Source organism: Gadus chalcogrammus, chromosome 16 (genome assembly GCF_026213295.1).
Source record: "Gadus chalcogrammus isolate NIFS_2021 chromosome 16, NIFS_Gcha_1.0, whole genome shotgun sequence".
Lineage (NCBI taxonomy): Eukaryota > Metazoa > Chordata > Actinopteri > Gadiformes > Gadidae > Gadus > Gadus chalcogrammus.
The window spans coordinates 20,666,079-20,686,222 of NC_079427.1; the positions used below are offsets into that span (position 1 = coordinate 20,666,079).

The 20,144-nt window shown below is 44.6% G+C and overlaps 1 protein-coding gene across 1 annotated transcript in view; it reads right to left on the reverse strand.

The window, feature by feature from the left end:
* Positions 1 to 20,144, reverse strand: part of pdgfd (platelet derived growth factor d) — a 49,671-nt gene that overhangs the window by 8,213 nt on the left and 21,314 nt on the right. The window contains exons 2-5 of the mRNA XM_056611551.1: positions 13,477 to 13,666; positions 12,285 to 12,462; positions 7,086 to 7,145; positions 4,126 to 4,333 (exon numbers count right to left, since the gene is read on the reverse strand). Coding sequence (XP_056467526.1) covers positions 4,126 to 4,333; positions 7,086 to 7,145; positions 12,285 to 12,462; positions 13,477 to 13,666 — 636 coding nt within the window. The remainder of the gene's footprint in view (positions 1 to 4,125; positions 4,334 to 7,085; positions 7,146 to 12,284; positions 12,463 to 13,476; positions 13,667 to 20,144) is intronic.

Below are 20,144 nucleotides of genomic sequence, written 5' to 3' on the forward strand. Positions count from 1 at the left end.
GTGGTGCAGTGGCTGGGATTTACAGATATACGGTCAAAGAAAGACAGTGACACAAAGCCACAAGGGTAGAAGGAGTCGAAGAGTAGAAGAGTAATCAGGCTATAGGCCTGATGTCTGACTCTTAATGGTGCAGATCTCAAAGCTTCACATTGTATCAAGGGTAGTGTAAATGGGGGAGGAGCATGGCTTCACCAGTGCTGCGGTAAGGGGTTTGATTCCCACTTGGGCTGCTTTTGCTGAATGTTTGTTTTCGTACTTCAAACGTTTTATGGCTTGATGATTGATAATAGAATGCTGTCCGCCAAATGACATGAATGTCATCTGATGGTGCTGGATAAGTGTCGGGGAGGCTGTGTCCTTGTATATGTGTCTGTGTGTGTGTGTACAAGTGCGGGTGTGTTTGTGTGTGTGTGTCAGTGTGTACGTGTCTGTGTGTCAATGTGTGAGTCGGTGTGTAGTCTACAAAGCAGCTGCAGCATGTGTTTGCGGATGAGAGAAATGGAGGCACGGCTTGGAGATGTACAGATAGGGAGCCAGGAGTGAGAGAGAGAGACAATCAATGGATGTGAGATTGATTGTATTGTCAGGAGTGTTCCCTCTTGCCATCATGCTGCACATAATGACCCACACGAGTAGCCTGCTTTTATTTGCTGCGCAATCGTAACCGATTTGCAAATGATTTAAGGGTCACACGGATGATGAATAAGACATATGCACATCCTGACAGTGTCAATGGTCTGTCAACTGATGCGGTGCATCGCATATTAATACAAATCCCAGAGGGAGAGAGGGGGCATGGTGTTGTCATGGCTTGGGTGTTTGAGTCCCAGCTGAAAGGTTCTGGGTTCATTTCCCCAATGTCTAGATGTATAGGCTGGCACAAAACCTGTCCTCATTGATGTCCATGTATTCACTTTGTGTTCGCATATCCTCGTATTCAAATGTGATACAGATGTACTAAATAATTTTGAATGCAAATGTGCTAAGTAGTACACACAACAGAGATGTAATGGAGCTGGAACACAATATCTATTTCAGATAGAGACACGCCATTATCATGCAACTGGAATTGCCTGAAGAGAGCAGCGTCTGTATGATTATAAATAGAAGACTGCAATATTGCCTGAGTGAAAAATCATGTTCAAGGCAATAGTTAGATTGGCTTCTTACTAAATTATGGTAGAACAGATCGTGCAATCATTCCGAGCACCGTAATTGATAATTCAATAGCTGTGGAGAGAGAGAGAGAGAGGCAAACAGAATGGGCGTCCACTTATTGATTTTAGATAGCAAATCATCTCTTCTATCATTACCCCATGCTAGTCATTATCAGCTCAGGATCAGTCCAAGGCTCCATTCCACACTGTCTTAAACATAGATTTCCACGGTAAAAAGTGTTGCTTCTCTGTGTAACCAACAGCCTTTGGTAATCCGTCGATAAGTCAGTCTCACTTTTAGTGGAACTAACCCGAATATAAAAACACCACTAAACACAAGACACATTTGAGGCCCCTTCTGAAACTCAATGGCTATACGTTTTCATCGTCCAGCAGCAAAGGATTCAGGATCGTATGAGATCCAGTGTAGTTTATGGTGCTAAATAGAAAAATAGCCGAGGGCTGATTGCGCTGAACATAAAGAGTGTCCAGGTGAAACCAAACAGCATTGATAATCAATACATTTTTCTGGAAGTAATATTGTCTATGCATATATTTTTTTTGAGAGAGAGAGAGAGAGAGAGAGGAGTGTGTAGAGTGTGTAGAGTGTGTAGAGTGTGTAGAGTGTGTGTGTGTGTGTGTGTGTGTGTGTGTGTGTGTGTGTGTGTGTGTGTGAGGTGGGGCTGTAGGTCAGAGTGCTGGCTTTATCCATATTGACTCTACTTGATTATGGTTTCATTTAAGTGGTTCAATTGACTTTCTGCTGGGGCATATTTATTGACTGTGTTTGCTGACTTGGAGGTGTGTTCTTCTGGTTTCACAGTGGGATACAGGGCAGTATGTTTTCAAGCATGTGTTATGCTGCAGCCCGTGCTGGGTGAAAGATAAAAACAAGGTTTTTGTGTGTGGATCACCAGTCTGTGTGTGGGTGTGAGTGTGTTTGTCCATTTTACCACATGGAGTCCCATACATCACACCCACATGTCTGAAACATGAATTATAACCCTCCCCAATAGAGAGGAAACCTATCTCCTGCCGCCCTTCCAATTTACTCTGTAAAGGCTAGAGCGGTACTTACCTTCTGCTTTGACATAGTTTAGCCTATTTCAAAGACACACAATTTAAATTTTAAATACCTCCAGTGGTTCCAGGTTATTACACCTAAGGGATCAGAGCCGCAGACCGGCCTGGCCATCGCCTGGAGGCTGAACACATCCTGAGTATTTCCTCAGTGTGAACGTCCCTCCCTCCCTGTGACTCAAACATCTGGGTTTCATACAAAAGTCATTGGACCGGTGCTTTACGCCAACATTTTGTTCCTCCTCCATGCACTCTGACTGGGGGGCTCGTCCCAATCTCCCATAACACTGTACACGTCCACGTGCACAAATGTGTGTGTGCGCGTGTGCATCCATGGGTAGTGCTTAAGGCGATGTCTGACAGTGTGTGTGTTTTTTGCAGTGTGTCTGTGAATAAGTGCAATCTCCAGGATGCAGTGGTGTGGAACTGTGAGAGAAAGAGACATAGTGGATGGATAGTCAATCTGTCTCTACCTCTCGCTTTCTTTTCAGTCATCCATCCACACCTTTGTCCCCCTCTATCATCTCTCTCTCTTCTCCTTCTTTTTGTTGTGAGACAGACATTGGATGGATAATCAATCTCTCTCTCCTGCTATCCATTTTGTTATTGGGCTGGTGTGTGTCACAGTGTGTGTATGATGTGTTTATACTGCATCATGGTGATGTACGTGTGTGTGTGTTTCAAACAGTGTAGCTTGCATTCCCAATTGACTGTATTTGATGTAAACAAAAGGGCCAGCTAGCTGGGTGTGTGTGTGTGTGTGTGTGTGTGTGTGTGTGTGTGTGTGTGTGTGTGTGTGTGTGTGTGTGTGTGTGTGTGTGTGTGTGTGTGTGTGTGTGTGTGTGTGTGTGTGTGTGTGTGTGTGTGTTAATGAAAACAAAGCAAGCTTGCTGACTGTGGTATATTGCTGCTCTGCTGCACAGGTTGAATTTCCAATTAGGGAGCACTACACTGGAAGAGCTGCAGCAGCTAGCACCTAGCGCTACCGCATCACACACAGCAATGCTACAGCAGGCTGCCTCACACCTTGTGTGCACACCACATATGGAGACACACACACACACACACACAAACACACACACACAAACACACACACACGCAGTAGCACATGAACACACACACACTCACAAATACACACACACACAAAAAACACACAGAAGCACATAAACACACACAAACACACACCGACACACACACACACACACATGCAAAAACACCTGAATGCACACACACACAGAAGAAAATGCCTTCCGCACACATAGACACACAAACACACACAAACAAACAGAGACAGATGAATTGCCAAGCTCAAATATTTACTTAGGAACAGAGAGCGTTCAGCTGAGAGTTTGAGATGAGACGACGAGAAGGAGAGGAAATGTACTCATTAAAGACAAGGCTATAGACAGTTTTGGTTTTGAAGCAGAATCACTATCAACTGTTGTACCTGGGCAAATAGGGATGTGCTTTGTCAGACTTAAGAACTGACTAGTACAAAATGGTGCAGCCTCAAAGTCACATTAAGTTGGCCCTTTCAACACACACACACACTTACAGACAAACATAGACACCCACACACACACACACACTTATACACACACAGACACACACACACACACACACACACACACACACACACACACACACACACACACACACACACACACACACACACACACACACACACACACACACACACACACACACACACACACACACACACACACAGAGCCCTTTGTGTGATTCTTGTTATAATTTATCAAACAAGCTTGCAGTTTATCTCCCAGTGGCTCCCTTGTAAAAGATGAATCCTTGACTTTGATTTCCGCCTCGCTGAAGCTGTACCATAGCCAGCAGCAGCTGCGTCGTTGTCCTGTATCGACGGTACCTTTATTGTGCCTGCTGGCCAGGTGGTAGGCCCTGGACCTGTAGTGCAGGTGTGTCTGGGTGTAGATGCTGTCCAGGTCCTGTCTCCAGGTGTCTGGGTTCAGGTTCTGCAGGAGCTGCTCCACCGTCTCGAACACGGCGATGGTGCGGTCCAGGTCCTCTATGGAGAAGGGCTGCAGGGTGCCGGCCGTCTGGTCGGCGGCCAGCTCCTGCAGAGGGCCCAGGTTGAGGAGCTTCAGTCACCATGCGGTCCACATCAGATCAAAGTGGCCGTAGTTACCACTGTCTCCAATAAGCACTTACGATGTGCACTATGCAAACATTTCAGAAATTGTCTTTTAACCTTCTAGGATCAACTTTGATCGATTGATGGATTGATTTAATATTAGACAATGCTATTGGATAATCAGACTGTATTTTGGAAAAAATGTAGTCCATATACGATGGGACGAAGTGAATCTGGACGAAGTAAAGTGACGAAGGGAGGTCCAGAGACACTTATTTTGACAGGCAAAAAGAAACAATAAAGTGGGTTCAAAGCATAGGCCTCGGTCAGCTAGTTTGTTTGACAAAGGAACACATTGGAAGATGTTGGAAGGATTTACTGTTGTACTATTTGCCCTTGAATACTTACGTTGAATTAATTTAACCGCACCTTTCCGCTTTAATACTTGGAAAAGGCTGTAGTTTATAGGGTTAATGTTCAACTCTTTGAACCTTAACCCTTTTGGGGAGATTTAAACTCCTTTGTTGGCCTGCAAAGCACCTGTTGCCTGCTTACCATCTAACCATCTACAGGCCTGACTGCTTACTTGTCTGCCTGCATCAGAATCAGAATCTTCAAGGTATTGCATTCATTTAAAGCTTGTCAAAGATGCAACGTCTCTAAAAACGTCTTCTTCGACACATTACCAATCAGGTAACCTCTACATTAGGCCGTCCCTAAGATGAAGCATTTGGCTCTTCTAGGCGTCATCGCAGGAGGTAACCTCAGAAAATAAAGCACTTAGGATCATTGGGCCCTATCTTGCATCAAGCGCAATTGACTTTCTACACTGACGCATGTATCGTTGCTAGACTGCACCCGGCGCAAAGCTGATTTCCCCCCGCAACAAACTCGCGCCACTTAACCTGCCCCCTGAGAGGCGTGTCGGCGAAAAGCAGGGGCGTGTTCCGGCGCAAATGATACATGGTGCTATCTTACTGCAAAATACCTGGTCTAAGTGCACTAGCGGATAGCACAGTTGCTGTTGCTATTTTGACGTACCATGGCAGGTCGGAACTGCAACATAAGCTTACACACTAGTAGGCTATGCATAGCACAGACATGCAAATTATTTGCCTAATTTAAATATGATGATGTAGATTGTGGAGAAAAAGACATCCATAGAGGCTGCATGAATGAACACTGTCGTAGGCTATGCGATGCATTAAAATAATAATAATATCAATAATGAACTAGAGCAAATATCCCAGCCTTCCAAAACTAAATCTCGTTGTAGGGTAATTGATAACGTTGGTTAAATTATTTGGGAAAGAACAGCTGATACAGCGGTAATAATTTGTACTTTTAAATCAATGCATCTGCAAACACCGTACAGCAAACACATATTTTCTTGACACAGACATCGTGTACAAGCCCATAACTTTGAGGATTGATGAGTATTTGAACGTGAGAAAACATAGTTTTACCGCGAGTTAGTGTTAAAATTGTGAATGGCTGCAGGCACACGTGTGTGTATGTGTAAAAGAATGAATAAATGAGGGCGCTCGTGTTTGCATCCATCTGTTTAAAGACACGCAAACTAAACACGTAACGCATAAAACAGTCCATGGCAATGTATATTAACGGGGGGACACATGCATATTAGGAACACAACTCGATAACGATAATTTATACAATAATGGTAAGAAACGATGTTTGTTCAATGTATTGCCGCATATCATTAATAGACCCACAGTTGCGGCCACATGACGGAATATCATATGTGTGTTAAGTTTTCTTTGCTGAAATTTACATGAGGATTCAGTATTTCTGAAGTTGTAGAAGAAAACGCGATTCCATGCTTGGATTAGGCCATATTATTTGGCCATAAACTGAGCCATTTGAAGTTTGAAATTCATGTGGTCATGCATCCTCTCATCGGAGACTGCGAATGCGCTGTCAAAATATAAACTCGTCTGGTTCAAATGCGCTCATGGCTCTTAAAAAATATCGAATCATATATAGCACTATAGCGGAGTAAATCCTCGCCTCAGTTAATGCTTCTTCTTGTGTTTGGATGAGCCATCTTCCTGAATGCGTGTGCAAACACATGTTTCACTCTTAGGTAGCGGTTGGTGTTTGAACGCGAGGCAAAGGAAGCACTGGAATACATCCTTAGCTAACGCTAAACAAAATCCCCTCCTTGTCACACACATGCACCATTACCATCCATCCATGCAGGCACACACACATTATAATGATTACATATGTCACGGAAACATATCATCGACACGCACACACAGAACGGGGTATGCAAATGTGTGTGCTTCCGTATAAAAACACCATATGTTATCATTATTACTGGTGTGTCGGTGTGTACGTGGCCATATGTGTATTGAAGGAAATGTAGCATTGGAGAAATGTGCTCGGTGCTGAAAGCAAATCATTAGGTAGCATCCCCTATTATTTGTGTTAGGATTGTCGTTTGTGAATGAAAACCAATGGCTTGTAGTGGAAAGGGTTATGAAGGGCCATTCCTCATATCCTTTATGGATGGAGACCCAATGTGTTCAACCAGAGAGAATGTCAAATATCCAGGATTAGTGGGCAGTGGGCCTTATTAGTGAAACACTCTCGCGAATAGCAAATCTAAACTGCCTGAAGAATGGTTACTCAACCTGCAATGATTACTATGAACTACATCTGTGTGTGTGTGTGTGTGTGTGTGTGTGTGCGTGTGTCTGTGTGTGACTCACCGACCCTGGCAGGGTCACGGCCTCCCAGTTGGTTATGGATTCAGGGGGGGGGGTGTCGTGCTGGTCGGGGAAAAACAAGTTAAAATAAATAACAACAATGTAGAAACAAACAAGTCTAATAATACAAATATACTGACAACGACATCAAAATGAAATGACCATAACCAAGTTGTTATTAACAATATTTGTCTATGGATGTATATTCTTCGTATACACTTATTTCCTGATCTAGCCACCAGCTGCCATGGGTCATCAGACAACATTGCATCTTCCAAAAAGCGTGTTCTCAGTGGGTGACAGCGCAGGCTTACTCTACTGAAATTGTAGTGATGAAGCAGATAACTCACCATGTTCTTACAAACACACCTCTTTGGTGCGTCTCTGTATGTACTTGTGTGTGTCTGTGTCTTGATCCTACAGGTGTGTGCCTGCCCCCTGGACTCTGAACAACGGCAAAATCCCCCCAAGAATTTTCAATTTCAGGTGCGGACGGGAAAGCTGGTTGCAGCATGCCAATATGTGTGTGTGTGTGTGTGTGTGTGTGTGTGTGTGTGTGTGTGTGTGTGTGTGTGTGTGTGTGTGTGTGTGTGTGTGTGTGTGTGTGTGTGTGTGTGTGTGTGTGTGTGTGTGTGTGTGTGTGTGTGTGTGTGTGTCTCTGATGTTTCAATTCAATTGTTTATTGTCATATGCCCAATAAGAAACATGTTCTTAGTCATACAATGAAATTCTTCCTTTTTACGCAAGTGTGTGTCTGTGTAAGACTTGGAATGGAGGAGTGCAGTTTGATGTGATGCAATGAAGAACAGAAACAAATGTGGATATTATAAAAACGCACCTTTATACTAACACACTCATACACTCACAATGTTAAATACCATCATTCAGCAGTGAGCAGTAGATCGGGCCTTACCCACTTCAAGACACTAGCAACACTCGTGCGTGCGTGCGTGCGTGCGCATCTAAATTTAAGGGTATTAAATTGAGTACATTGACAGCTCCATACACACACACGCATACAGTTGTAACAGTGCCTTTGAAGTGGGTAAGGCCCCAGGCCGGATGGGAATGAGGTCAGAAAGGTTCCTGTAAGTGAGAGAATAAAAGAGGGTTTCTGAGAGAAGAGGGCGGGAGAGAAAGCTTATTCATGTGTGCTTGTTTACAGATGCCTGCCCTTCCTTCCTTGTATGGTCGCATCGCACGTCTCCAAAACATCTGGGATCCTACAGAGGACACTGAAGATCCAGTTCCCACGGCCCTCTTAATGTGTCTAGGTAGGCCCTGGTTGTACGGCCATTGAAGCCCTAGTCCACCTAAAACGATGGCCCCACAACTGTTCCGCCATAGAGCCACGGAACAAACTGATATGAATCCCTACAGTGCTTCTTCCAAACTGCATAATATTACTTTTCTTTTACGTTCTAAATGTGCATTTTGAAGTTGATATTGATGAGTATATACTATTCCTTGCTAATGCTATTTTGAATCAATGGATTGGATCGTGATTTTTATTGCGAACCAAATAAAAAAATTCTGCACATACTCATACATACACATAAAATATGAAATCATACCGTACAGATATAGTCACAGGTGAGTAGTTCCCCGTGTGGGACGGTATTTCACGGGACAGGAAATACCTCTTTAGATGCTCTCTCTTCCAGAGAACATTGTCATTGTCTTTCATTCGAAACGTAATGGTATTTTGGGAATCTGGGGAGTATGTTACTCCAGGACCTGAGCCAGTCCCAGATAAGGTTTCCGCATACAGGAGGAGAGCGGAATATCTAGGGAACCCCACAGGATCCTTGCCGTAGATGACTCAAATCAATATCAGTAAAACAAATATGAAATATACAATGGATACTCTATACTAGGGATTACTCCAGCAGAGTGCTATATGAGTAGTAGCAGATTACAGCTCTGAGGAGAAAAGGCTCTGAGAATATCATGGCCCTGCTTTGTATTTGTATAATCAAGTGAGTCATTGGAAGTTCAGTGCTTCCATAGATCCAGAGTTATGCCACTTACTTCCTCACATCCGGTGCTTAGGCTACAATGATGCAGGTGGTATTCTGTGTGTGTGTGTGTTAATCAGTTGCCTTCATTATTATGTGATCCAAAGAAAGGTCCCTTGTTAAGATAGCGTGGCGTCTTAAAGACCAAATAACATTTGATTAAATTGGATTAGTATTTTCCATTTAAACCCTAACCCATATCATTTTCCTTTTTCTGTCTTGGCTTCTTGATCTACTTTGCATTCAACACATTATCAAATGAACTCACTAATAGCCCTTTCTCTCTATCTCTCCCTTTCTCTGTCTTGTCTCTTTCTATCCCTCCGTCTCGCTCTCTCTTGCTCTAAATGTTATGAACTTTATTTATCTCTTCTCTCTATCCGTCTCTCCAACCTAATATGTCTGTCTACCTCTCTATCTCTGTGTCTGTCGCTCTCTCTCCATGTCTGTCTACCTCTCTATCTCTGTGTCTGTCGCTCTCTCTCCATGTCTGTCTACCTCTCTATCTCTGTGTCTGTCGCTCTCTCTCTCCATGTCTGTCTACCTCTCTATCTCTGTGTCTGTCGCTCTCTCTCCATGTCTGTCAGTCTCTCTGTGTTTCTCTGTCTCTGCGTGTGTGGCTCTCTCTCTCTCTCTCTCTCTCTCTCTCTCTCTCTCTCTCTCTCTCTCTGTGTGTCTCTCACTCTGTGTCTCTCACTCTGTGTCTCTCACTCTGTGTGGCTCTCTCTCTCTCTCTCTCTCTCTCTCTCTCTCTCTCTCTCTCTCTCTCTCTCTCTCTCTCTCTCTCTCTCTCTCTCTCTCTCTGTGTCTCTCTCTGTGTCTCGCTCTTCCCCTACATCTCGTTTCGTCTATTGGCTCGACGGCTCTGGAGAGAACAAATTAAACAGTGTAAATGGACCACATACACCGCTTCAGTGCAGCAGGGGGGAAAGCGTGTGTGTGTTAAAGGAATTGGGAGAGCGAAAAAGAGCAGGTGCAGAAGATTTGATGAGAAGAATAATGTGGAGAGAGGTGGACATCTTGCTAATGGTGCTACTGCCTGTATAGGCAGTACGTCTCTCTCGCTCTGTCTCTCTCTCTCTCTCTCTCTCTCTCTCTCTCTCTCTCTCTCTCTCTCTCTCTCTCTCTCTCTCTCTCTCTCTCTCTCTCTCTCTCTCTCTCTCTCTCTCTCTCTCTCTCTCTCTCTCTCTCTCTCTCTCTCTCTCTCTCTCTCTCTCTCTCTCTCTCTCTCTCTCTCTCTGATTCTAGCTCTCTCCCTCTGTACACTCATGCCTGTCCTGAACTGGTTAGAGGCACATGAGAAGGAATGCCCGATTGGGAAGGCAAAGAGGAAAAGATAGAAAGGGACAAATATGAAGAGAGATAGGGAGCGCAAATTTGAATAATGACACACACAGTATTCGTCAGTGTAATGAGCTCTCATAATCTCTGGCTGAAAGCGAGTGGTCGATTTATTTTACAGAGACATGAATGAATGTATACCGTTTTTTGCGCACACATTCTGAGCATTGGGGCCCGGTGGGAAATGAGAACCGGCCCCGGGCAGTGTGAACGGCATGCGACGCTAGTCGAGATGGCCAGATCGACTGAATATCTCAACGTCTCACAATGTTGCACTGTTTACAGTACCTTAGGTTTTTATCCCAACCATATCTATGTCAGTCTGTCTGTGTGGCGGTCTCTCGCTCTCCGGCTCTCTCTATGTTCTCTCTCCATTTCCTCAGTAACAGAGTGTTGCTAATGGGAAGCACCGATTATTCCATCTCTCTCTCTCTGGGCTTCCTGTGTCCTTGATCTGCACTAACCAGCAGCCGTCCTCCCAGTGGAAGTTACCGAAACATCTCACGGTTTTATCGCACTTTTTCTTTAAACACACACACACACACACCCTCTTCTGCACATCCATTTTCTAACCTACCCTCCCTCCATGATTATAAAGCTGCAAAATATCACCTTCAACGTCCAACAGGTCTGTCTTCCTCCTCCCTCCAACTGACAGCATGACAAAGATAATCTCCTTATCCCCCTACTTGACAGCCTTTTAAAGAACACTTTCTCTCCCTCCCTCCCTTCCTTCTGTAGCCTGTCCACCCATCTCGACCCCTTTTGTCAGGTGGGAGAGTGAGAGGAGAACAAGGTAGGCCAACCTCTTCATCTGCTATGCGGCCCCCCTCATCACCAGCTCCGATCCATCACCATTCATCAACCTCCACCCGGAGCCCCACGGATACTCTGGAGGCAAAAGGCACACTTTCCATCTCTGGGAGTCGTTTGAAACTGATCCCAACCGAGAGTGTGTCCTCTGCCAATCTAGGACTCAGGGTTTTTCTCCTGAGTTCCTCCATTCTCGGAGTCCAGCCAGGGAGGGGGCATTTCGCGATTGCTCATTCGCGTAATCGAGCAATCTCGCACAAAAAACATTTCAAAGTGGACCGGCCCACCGGGAGACCTCCCGAGCTTCCCGATCTCCAGCCTCTGCTGCAGAGCGAATTAAAATCGCCGGCAGAACGGCCTGGGGGTCTAACACCATAATATATATAAACTATAACCGCATTTCACATTAATCGCAGATATCCCGCTTGGGTTTGTCTTTGTAGGCGCATTGAGAGGAGAGCGGGCGACTCCACTGTCAGTGCGTGTGCATGTATCAGTGATACGCCACGGGTTTATCCAATAAGTGGTAGTGTACCCGCGCACCATTGCCATGTATGCGCGCTTGTCTCTGTGTGTGTGCGTGTGTGAATGAGAATGACAGGGAGAAAGAGTGCTATGCGGAGATGAATGAACTGAACGATATTTATATTTCAAAATCTCAAAAAAAAAAAACAATTTGTGGCGCTCGGTGTTGATTCTGTGGCGCTGCGCCACACATTGGTCTATGTATGGGAAACACTGCACACGCACACGCACACGCACACGCACACGCACACGCACGCACACGCACACACACAAACACACACAAACACACAAACTATTTTGCATCTGTGAGGCCGGGTGAGTCCCTTTTTTTTTTCTCTCTCGTAAACATTCACTGTTGGACCACACACAGAGACGACGACATATCCTGTGCTTTAGCATGTGTGTATACTGCGTCAATACACCTGCGTACGCAAGCATGAGGTATTCTCTGTCTGCGTGTGGTCACGGGACTCAGCGTGTGTTCAGTGCGCGGCGGTTCTCTCACCAGCAAGCTGTAGTACGCTCGGAAGCCCGGCTTGGCCACAAAGTAGTCGTCAGACTTCAAGGTGACCCTCAGCGTGTTGGTTTTGGAGTTAAGACTGGGCGGAGCCCTCTGGCCACACCACCGACCCCAACTTATGGTGCTGGTCTCCGATTGGTCCTCCGCTTCCACAAAGTCATACCTGGGGAAAGAGGGGGACCGCCGGGGAGAAGGCGGTGGCGGATCAGAGGGGGGCCGGGGAGGAAGCAGCGGGGGACGGCCGTGCGATAGAGATGAGCGAGACATTAAAAGATGGTCTCCTGTTTTAAAATGCTGCTTTTAACAGCAGCCTGCTATGGCAGACCTGCTCAGTGAACCTGATGAGGCCTACACACAAACACACACACACACGCACGGGTATTCACCTGCACACAAGCACACACAAACACTTAGACACACACACACGTCGCGTACGCACATGTACATACCCGCAAATACACAAAACACATTCCTAACTCACCTTACCTTCTTGTCTCACACCTCTTTTTCTCGCTCTGTTCTCACCCTCCCTCCCCCCTGCACCCCCCTCCTCCTCTCTCTGACTTCACGGCAAAGTGCTTACAAAGACAGCTGAATCGCAAACAGAGATTTTAAAATCTCTCACCCCCGCCTCATTCCTAAACCTCAAGGACGAACTCCGAGCACCACTCGCCGAACAAAAAGAAAACTTTCTCCATCTGTCATTTAACAAGGCTTTACATCACATGGCTAAGCCTCTTGTCTCCTTCCACATCTCTTGATAGCGATGCGTTGTCGGAGCCTGCACTTTATTAACCCCTCCCTTCATTATCTCCATTAGTTTCACTCCTGTTCTAATTCCTCTCTTTCTCTGGTTCCCCAAAGCTGCCACCTCCCAATCTGGCGCGGAAACAAAGGAGACGGAGCAACCATTTGCAATAGCGCTCCAAGGATGATACTGGATATTTAAGCGCTATTTTAGGTTGATACCGATATGAATATTTATTGTTTCCGTTCAATAGCAGTTCTTTTTGCATTTAAAAATATAAAGTGCATGCAGCGCCACCTTTAGTTTATGTCGGCCATTGTGTCACACAGGCCTAACAACTGTGTGCACCGTTATAGAGCTGACCCATCTCAACCGCCATCGGCCAAGGTAGATATACATGCTAATCCACCACCCTCCGGTCTTTCTCACCTACACACTCCGTTCTCGGACTCCTCCAGGCCAAAGCGAGTGTCAAACTCCAGGTGCAAGCGGCAGCCGGGCGGCGCCACCAGTTTCCATGACAACAGCAGGTTGCGGGGGTATGAGTTGGGGTAGCGGGGGCTTGAGACGGAGCCCCCTTCGGCGGTGACCTCCACCACCTCCTCCTTGCGGTATATGTCTGTTGGGATGGATGTCTGTTAGGTCGGATACGGAGATCATATACTGTAACGTGGACCGAAAATGCTAATGTGTTTAAACTGGATGAGAGGAGGAGACAGTTGCAGGAGTTTCCTAATGCAACGGCAGGGCTTTTGTCTGTACAGGATTAAAAGTATTGGTTCAATCGCAATCATATCTTTGGAAACATCATCTGACGGTTAAGGTTTTGTTGGAGATAAAACCTGAGATCCCTAGTAACTGATGCATGGACAGATTTCTGTTAATTCATTTTTTGTTCTATGGTATACAATATATAATATTTCACCGTTGAGTTTAAAATCTTATAGTCAAGGCTGATGTTTCTGTGATGGAGAAAGGCAAATATTGTCATCTGTAATTATTAAAACCTAATCTCCTGAGGTTAATTTTAATAAGGGTTGGAACTTTCTCCACTCACCTGCAAATTGTGCTCAAATCTCACTTCTCTAGCGACAATAATGTATGCTAATCATGACAAATTACATAATTGATTCAAAGAATGGATGTTGATTGTGTCTTGTTTGTAATTCTCTACCATGCTGCACACACATAAACACTATTGATAATATTTCTGGTCTTAAGTGTCTTGATATTTTATGAGGCTTTTGAGACTCTTCTGGCATCCAATAATAAATAATGCAACCATGTTACAAACATAAAATGTCAAATGGAAGATGGTGGAGAAAAGTCCAAACCACATCCCATCCTCACAAGCGTCAACATGCTGAAACTTTGACTCCCCACCTGTGACGAATGTGATCTAAAGCGAATGAACAGCCTTTAATGGCCATGATAACAGACTTTAGAACCATGGATAAAACTAATTAAGTTATTCATTAAAAATGCTTTCAGATGGTAGAGATATACTTTACAAGCGTCATTATGCTGCTGGCCAACAAATACTTGGATTGCTCAGAAAGGATATTGCAAAGCTGGATCCTTTGTTTTCTACGCTTTGGTGTTTATAGGTCAGCCATTTATGCCCAGCAGAAGGTCAATGTTAAGATTATATCAGACAACCAAGAGTGAGGTCAACAGAAACAATACTGATGTCAGTTAAGGGCTGTTTGATTCCGTAAATAGGAAATGCAACGGTTAAAGCCATTACTATTTGCTTAGTGTAAGATGTGGTATTATAGGAGATAAGAGTGCTTCAGTAATTGCTTTTTTAGTAATTACCGGAAATAATTGGAGTTATAGAAAGGATAGAATAGGGTTGCTGAATGAACTGAAGAACAGAATGGGAGCAGAGGACACAGGAAGATAGCTACGGGTTTGTGTGTATTATTGCCATCATCCTTGTACATATCCCATTTTTATGATGCTAACTCAAGATCACCTTTTTATGAGGAAAAACACACATATTGTCCTTATTAGATTCTAACCCTTATATACTTTTGGAAACACTGCAAATTGCAACTAAAAACAGTTACTCACACACACACACACACCTACACACACACACACACACACACACACACACACACACACACACACACACACACACACACACACACACACACACACACACACACACACACACACACACACACACACACACACACACACACACACAGCCCCTTTTCATCTTGCGGTACAGGGCTGTATTTTCTGAAGTGTGTGTGTTTTTGGGGCGAGAGAGCTACATGCATATTAAAGTTATAGCACCATGATACCCTGAAAACAAAAAATGATTAAGCTTCCCCCCCTCCTCCCACTTTATCACTTCATCTCCCCTATCTCTCTCTCTCTCTCACTCCCTCAGACCTCTGTCTCCTCCTCCTCCTCCATCTCCTCCTCCACCTCCTCCTCCTCCATCTCCTCCTCCTCCTCCTCCTCCTCCTCCTCCTCCTCCTCCTCCTCCTACTCCATCTCCTCCAGGCCCTTTGGAGTAGTGATGTGCAGCTAGGCTGTGACACCAGCCATATATTACCAGGAGTAACGTTAGCGGCTGTAAACACTGCTAATGCTGGGTGTCTGGCCCCTGAGCGTGCTATATTGAGCACTGGGGTAAGAGGCAGTATTGGCAGTAGGCGGGAGGTCATAATAAAAGAAGAAAGAAAGAGATAGCGTGTATTTTTTTACCCCAAACAAATGAAAAGGTAGAACAATGGAAAATGATCAGACACAAATGGACGACAAGCGGTGTCCCCTGACAGTGGCACACGCCTGCACAGCCTCGTGAAGAGAGATGAGCTCATAAAGACGCTTCATGGATGGCCAGGTTTATTGTCTACAGATAATCACATTTGAGCATTTGAGGCTTGATTGATTATTAATGATGCCCCCCCTCCTAGAAGCCCATTGGATAAGGCTCTTCAGTGACTATTCAGACACTAATATTCAGTTGTTAAATAAAATACTTTATACTAAGTGTTAATTAATGACACTTTACGGCTCAGCTCTTAGAGAGCCGACACTTTCGGCTCTCTAAATGCTTGGCGCAACTAGATACTGAGGAAAACCTCCCAGGTAACATTGCAAAAACTGGGTTGAATCAATTACAGTAAAAGGAAAACCTGCCTTGCAGAACCAATCGAAAGTGTGCAGTGCGGCCCTTCATGTTGGGGCGTCGCCTTCAGATGTCGTATGTGCTTGTTAAACTTTCATGCCAGCGACACACGCATCATAGGATGGCTCAGCCGAATAACACTCCTAAAAACATTGGTTGACGTTTGCATTGAAGGAATCATGTAAGGTAACATTTCTCGGATCCTCTGTTTTCCTTTTTCTGCTTCCGATTCGCTTTTGCGGGAGCCAATCACCAGGCTGGCTTTTCCCCCTGGCACGCTATTGGCTGTTTTAACACAATGACGACAGGGAAGCAGCGGCAGGCAGAGTAATTTGAACTAGGCCCGTCGATCACGGGTCTAGAGAAAATGACAGCAGCCTCCCCAGAACAACGTGCAATCTACGATTGAGCTTCGTCCGTCAATAGCCAGGCTAGTTGGCGGCGATATCTCCTATGGCCCGGCGTTGCAAGCCTCATCCCACCAATACTAATCCCCCCCTCCCCCCCAGGTCGTTGGTGACAGTGAAACAGCCTCGCAGCAAGTGCTTACGAGACAAACAACAAGGACATTGCGTACAGCCCTGTAGCCTGCAGCATGCCTTTATGGAGGAAATCATGCGCAGAAAACCAGAGTCCTGCGTATTCACATGGCTTCTGTTGCCATGTTGATGTAGATGGGTCTCAGAAGACTCAGAAGAGTAGTGTGACATGGGCCAAAGAAAAAAATATCAAGTACACAAATCTAGCATAAATTGTTATAATTATTATTGAATATATATGTAGAGATATATGTATATCTCTATATATATTTATATACGTATGATCATTAAATATACATATACATACATATACTGTCATGTACACTGTCTCTTTATGCTGGGCAGGTATTTTAATCTATGTCCACAGTCCACCCCCATCTATAAAGAATGTGTTTTTGCTGACAACGCCTGAGCCCCGAGGCCGCTCCCGGTGTGAGAAGATGAATCTATTGAATCAATTCCTCAGCAAACGGCAGCCACAGAGGAGCACCACCAGCACTCAGCATTAGCATTCAGAAATAATTATGATAAAGGACTACATTTCAGGCAGTAACATTTGCCAACTGGTGCGAGTGTGTGTGTCTGTCTGTGTGTGTGTCTGTCTGTGTGTGTGTGTGTGTGTGTCTGTGTGTGTGTATCTCTGTGTGTCTGTCTTAAATTCTTAAGCCTGACATTGTGGATCTACTGGGTTGTAAAAGTTCTTATGGCCCAGAAACGCTCCCCAACTAAGATCACTAGGGGGAGATGGACCGCTCTACACAATGGCAGTGTGTTTGTTTACGTGTGCATGCGGTCATAATAGGCAGAAAACAAGAGTTATAAACATAATGAGACTGAATGTGTGTTACGCTGCATCGAAAACACATTAATGTGTTGGTTCAATTCCATAACTATATGAAGTATTTCTATGAACAGAAAAACAAATTTAAACTGTAAATCAACTAAACTCACTAACAGCGTTAAAAACATGAAAGCCTTTGACGTTTTTACATTAAGTATAGAAACAAAGTGATTTCTGTAAACCCGATGTTAACTTATCCCGACACAGTGCTGATAGCGTTGTTGTTATTTTCATTTTTATAATGGCTAAGTCACTGTTGCGCACCAAGAGTGTAAATCAATTAGATAATCATAGATTCAAATGCATTCTTCTATCAATTATGGTGAATCCATCAGGTCCATTCTTCTGCAGTGAAGAACAGCAAGTGAAATGAAGTTTGGTTATTTAAAACTTTGAGACTATATATTTTTGTTGGTGATGAAAACTGTTGGTGATTAGAATGATGGATGTCAGAAGAAGGAGTTTAAAATCAACCAAGAGAAAAATGTAATCATAATTATGTGGCTTTTATGTGTGTGTGTGTGCATTTGTGAGAGAGAGAGACATCAAGACAGAGAAGAGCAAGAAAGAGTCTGATAAAGAGAGAGGGGGTGATTATGCAGATGTCTCCGCAGTGACCTCCCCCACCTCAGATTCCCAGGGTTGAGTCCCCGGCCGTAGCTCCGACCTGCCATAAATCATGCAGTGACATCGAGGCTCTGCTGCAGATGAACACAAACCATTCTGCATTGAGCCATGTGTTTTTCATAAGGAGTTAAATACAGTCCGAAGAAAGATTGAGCATGCAGAATTTGAATGTCGGAGTGTGTGGGAGGGTTAACATTTTGATACCAATTTCTGTTTGGAGCGAATGATCTGTTGAATCTTTTTGAGGTAAAACAAATATGGATAGCGGTGAAAGTTGAGAGTACAAACAAAACATTTGACCTTTAATAGCACGACTTTTGAAACATGACCGCCTGGAACCTTCAGGAGCCAAGGCACCATTAAACTCTGACTATGGAAAGCACAAAGAAAAGACTCCCGCAGCAGACTGTCAAAATGTTAACCTTACACATAGAAACTTTTGCTGCCTTGATGGTGTGATGTTGTCAACCTCAATCGCAGGCTGACTCATGCAGAGACAGCTATACACAAACAACCACACACACCTTAATGCCAACGCTTAGTCTGACACGAGCAGCTCTGTGTTGAACAAAATGTAGTCTCACAATCTAAGTGTGCGTTTGTGTGTATGTGTGTGCAGTGCACTTGCATGTCACATCTAAATTAAGTGATCACCAGATTTACAATTTAATTAAACCTCTCTTCTCTCTCTTCCACCTTTTGTACAGGGGGTGTTGTGTTCTTAACGGCTCTGTTCTATTTCTGATCCCAGCTCCGATCGCGCCCTCACACCACATCAGCAGTGCACTCACACACACACACACGCACACGCACACGCACACACATACACAAAATAACCCAATAAGATGGAGGAAGTAAAGACACTAGCATCTGTGTGTGTGCTGGTGTTTCTTTAAATCATGTTCCCTCATTATGCCTTGTTAACCAAACCCCCTGCTGTACAGAACTCTGCAAACATCGCTTTGGAGAAGGTGAACAGCGGTAAGTCACAAATCCATCTCTCCATTCTGCGCATTGACAAAGAATCTTGCAAAAGCAAACCATCCCTTAATCATCAGCGGTACAGTCACGATCCCACGGGAGTTTACTGGCAACAAGAGGAACCTGATTTCCCTTTCAACCATTGTGTTTTCCACTTCTGACAACGTCGTTCCCAACTGGCTTTCGTCTCGGCCAATCAGTGTGGCACAGGAGATGCTTTCACTTCCAAAGTGCTTACCAGAGCAAAAACAATCACCCCTGTGTTTGCTTGTCTCCTTCATGGTGACACACACATTTTTTTCAGCCTTTTCACGCAGGAAACGGGGTAATTCTCAATTAGCGTCACAACAGTGTGCTGGTTTGATAAATCCGCTCATACGTTAGTATGATTCACTGAGGAAGTGAACTATTTAAATCCGTGGGCATCGATCAAGTGAGGAGTCTTCCAAGGGCTAATTTGGAAATAATTTGCCTCTTTTCCATTGTAAAGATGTAGGAGATTGTAAGCTCTGTCAGTGTGTGTGTGTTCGTGTAATCATACATCTCTATCTGCAACAGATGCAGAGCCATGCCTCCATGGTTTCCACTGGCCGGCCGAGCTGTTTACTCATCTGTGTTTGGAGACCGAATGTAGAACACTACCCATTAGTCGGGCAACTGCTGCTGAGCACTGTTTGTGCATGTGGGATTCCGTGTTCGTGTGTGTGGGGGGCATTCATTATGTGTACATAGGTTGTTTCTATGTATGTGAAGCATGGTTAGACTGCTATACCTATTTTCTTCCAGCCCCCACCAAGGGATAACAACCACAGCACCCTTGCGACGACTTGTTATCACAATGCCCATGTGTTGGGTGTCTCTCCCTCCGAGTATCTCCACTATTGATTATACATTATGTGCATATTTGTCTCGCTTGTGGAAGTCTGTGCTGGGACCGCGATTCTGCCATCTCATGTCA